This window comes from Corvus brachyrhynchos, unplaced genomic scaffold (assembly GCF_000691975.1).
Source record: "Corvus brachyrhynchos isolate BGI_N302 unplaced genomic scaffold, ASM69197v1 scaffold875, whole genome shotgun sequence".
Taxonomy (NCBI): Eukaryota; Metazoa; Chordata; class Aves; order Passeriformes; family Corvidae; genus Corvus; species Corvus brachyrhynchos.
This window is the reverse complement of record NW_008238107.1, coordinates 367,657-369,970: the sequence shown is the minus strand read 5'-3', so window position 1 is coordinate 369,970 and position 2,314 is coordinate 367,657. Positions and strand designations below refer to the sequence as shown.

Below are 2,314 nucleotides of genomic sequence, written 5' to 3'. Positions count from 1 at the left end.
TCCAAGGAATGGTTTGGCTGGTTCCCAGTGGTCCGTCCCGAGAGCCCCTTCCAGAGCGAGTGCCGGCAGCGCTGCGCTGGGATTCAGCCGGGAGAGGTGTCTGGGAGGGCGCCCGGCGTTCCCTGGAGCCGGGGCTCAGCCCGGGCCTGCCCTGGGCTCCGAGGCGGTGCCCACTGGGCACGTTGGGAATGGGAGCAGTTGAGCAATTGCCTTTATCACCCATAAAAGACACTCCAAGGGAGCGCGGGGAGCGCGGCGCTGATTCACGGCTCAAGATCCTCTGTAAAATACAAGGAGGCTTCAACATCTGATAATTACCCCATAAACATCAGTCAGAGCCTCAGCCTGGCCCTGCCAGGGCAGCTCGGCTGGGATCTGTTCCGGGGGGGATAAAACAGCATCTCCTGGGGGGTGGTGCAGCCCCCAAGAGCTCTGGACCCCGGGGGGACAGCAGGATGGCAGAAGGAGGGAAGGGAGGGAGGGAGGAGAAAATGGTGGATTGAAGTCATGCCTGGGATTTCTGGTTTTCCCTTGGGGCCAGGTCACCCTGTGACCACCTCGTTCCCTGGCAGATGTTTCCCACCTGGGGGAAGTGTGGAAGCTTCAAGGTGTGGGCTCTGGGAGAGGAGGAGGAGGGAGGGTGGCTCCAGAGGTGGCCCTGGCATGGAGCAAGCCTGAGGGAAGAGGGCCTGGAGTGGGAGTTACACTCAAGGTTTGACTGTCAGGAGGGAAATGAGGGAAGGGGAAAGTTGCAGCTTGTTCAGTGCCTTGTTCTGAGCTCTTGAATTGTGGTTACAGCCCATAAAAAGGGGCTGCACGTCTGTCCCGGCTCCAGGGAGGCAGCGGGGACATCTCCTGTCATTAGAGCCCTTCTTGCCTCCCTGGGCCAAACCTCCCTGTCACTGTCCTGGGGTTTCCTCCTTTCCCTCCCAGTTCCTGGCCCTGGACACGCAGATGCTGATGGGGAATCGCCGGTACTCGCTGAGCCCCGAGGAATACATCTTTGGAGCCCTCAACATCTACCTGGACATCATCTACATCTTCTCCTTCTTCCTGCAGTTCTTTGGCTCCAGCCAGGAGTGAGGGCAGCAGGGCAGGATCCTCCCTGTGCTGGAAATGTGAGGGGTTAAATTGAAAAGCAGAGGTGAAAGGGTTCCGAACCACCAAGCTGAGCCAGTCCCTCCCTTTCTGGTCCATCCAACGCACTGAGGAGCCCCGGGCCCCTCCCGCAGCTTTGTACATTTGCTGTCAGGCCTTTGTGACCCCGAGAGCAAAGCAGGGCTTCAGTGTCGTGTCCCTTCTGCTCCCCCCACTCCCGCCCAGCCCAAACCAGTCCAGAGACTGGGGGCAGGAGACCGGGACCTCCCCGGCCCCAGGGGCTGCTGGAGGTGCCCTCTGCCCGTCACAGGGTGAAAGTGCTGAGACAAAACAACAGCGAGGGCAGCGGAGCAGGGAATTTGGTTAGATCCTGGCAGGAAAAGCAGCTGAGCCAAGGGAAAGGCTTGGGGAATCCTTGCATTGCCCTGTTTCCCACATTCTTTCGGAGCTTGGTGGCCTCTGCGCTCTTCCTGGTGGCTCTGCTGTTGGAAACACGGAGTGTGGGACCATGTAGCTGGATTTGTGCTCCAGGCACAGGGAACTTGTTTGTTCAGGACGTGCAGCTCTCTGAGGCCATCCCTGATGCCACTGCAGGAAGAATTCCCCTGGATCCTTTGCATCTGGCCATGAGCCTTCCCTTCCCTTCCCTTCCCTTCCCTTCCCTTCCCTTCCCTGACAGCAGGATCCATGATCCATGGCCCCCTCCCGCCCAGGGCAGTGTGCTCTCTGGAGTGTGGCTCCCCACCTGAGGGGCTGGGATCCCAAGGAAGGAATATTGCCAGGAAATGGCAGAGAAGAGAAGGAGGAGGCTGAGTTTCCATGCTGGGAAATGCCATTCCATGTGGGAAGTGGGCTGGGATCTGAGGCCTTCCCAGATTTGTCCTGGTTGCCCAAAATTCGCGTTCCTAAGGGGTTATTCCCCAGGGACTGAGGCCTTCCCAGAATTGTCCTGGTTGCCCCAAATCCGCGTTCCTAAGGGGTTATTCCCCAGGGACCGAGGCCACTGGAACAGCAGTGTTCCCTCTCCCCGGCTGTTTTCCACTGCTCCTCTCCCACACACGGATGGCAGCACGGCTCTGGATGGGCTCAGGTAACTTTCCACCGTGGCCATGCTCACATTCCCTGTTGGGGCTCAGCTGGCTGATCTGGGACTGTAAAGCTCCCCAGGGAGATAAGGGGCCTTTTGCTCTCATTCCAAGAGTGATCCTTCCTGCTG

At 59.1% G+C, this 2,314-nt stretch overlaps 1 protein-coding gene across 1 annotated transcript in view; it reads left to right on the top strand.

Moving 5' to 3' along the window:
- The window catches only part of FAIM2 (Fas apoptotic inhibitory molecule 2), a gene marked incomplete at its 5' end in the record, with an annotated part of 18,917 nt that extends 16,820 nt beyond the window's left edge, over positions 1-2,097 (top strand). The window contains one exon of the mRNA XM_017733388.1: positions 934-2,097. Coding sequence (XP_017588877.1) covers positions 934-1,083 — 150 coding nt within the window. The remainder of the gene's footprint in view (positions 1-933) is intronic.
- Positions 2,098-2,314: the final 217 nt, after the last annotated feature.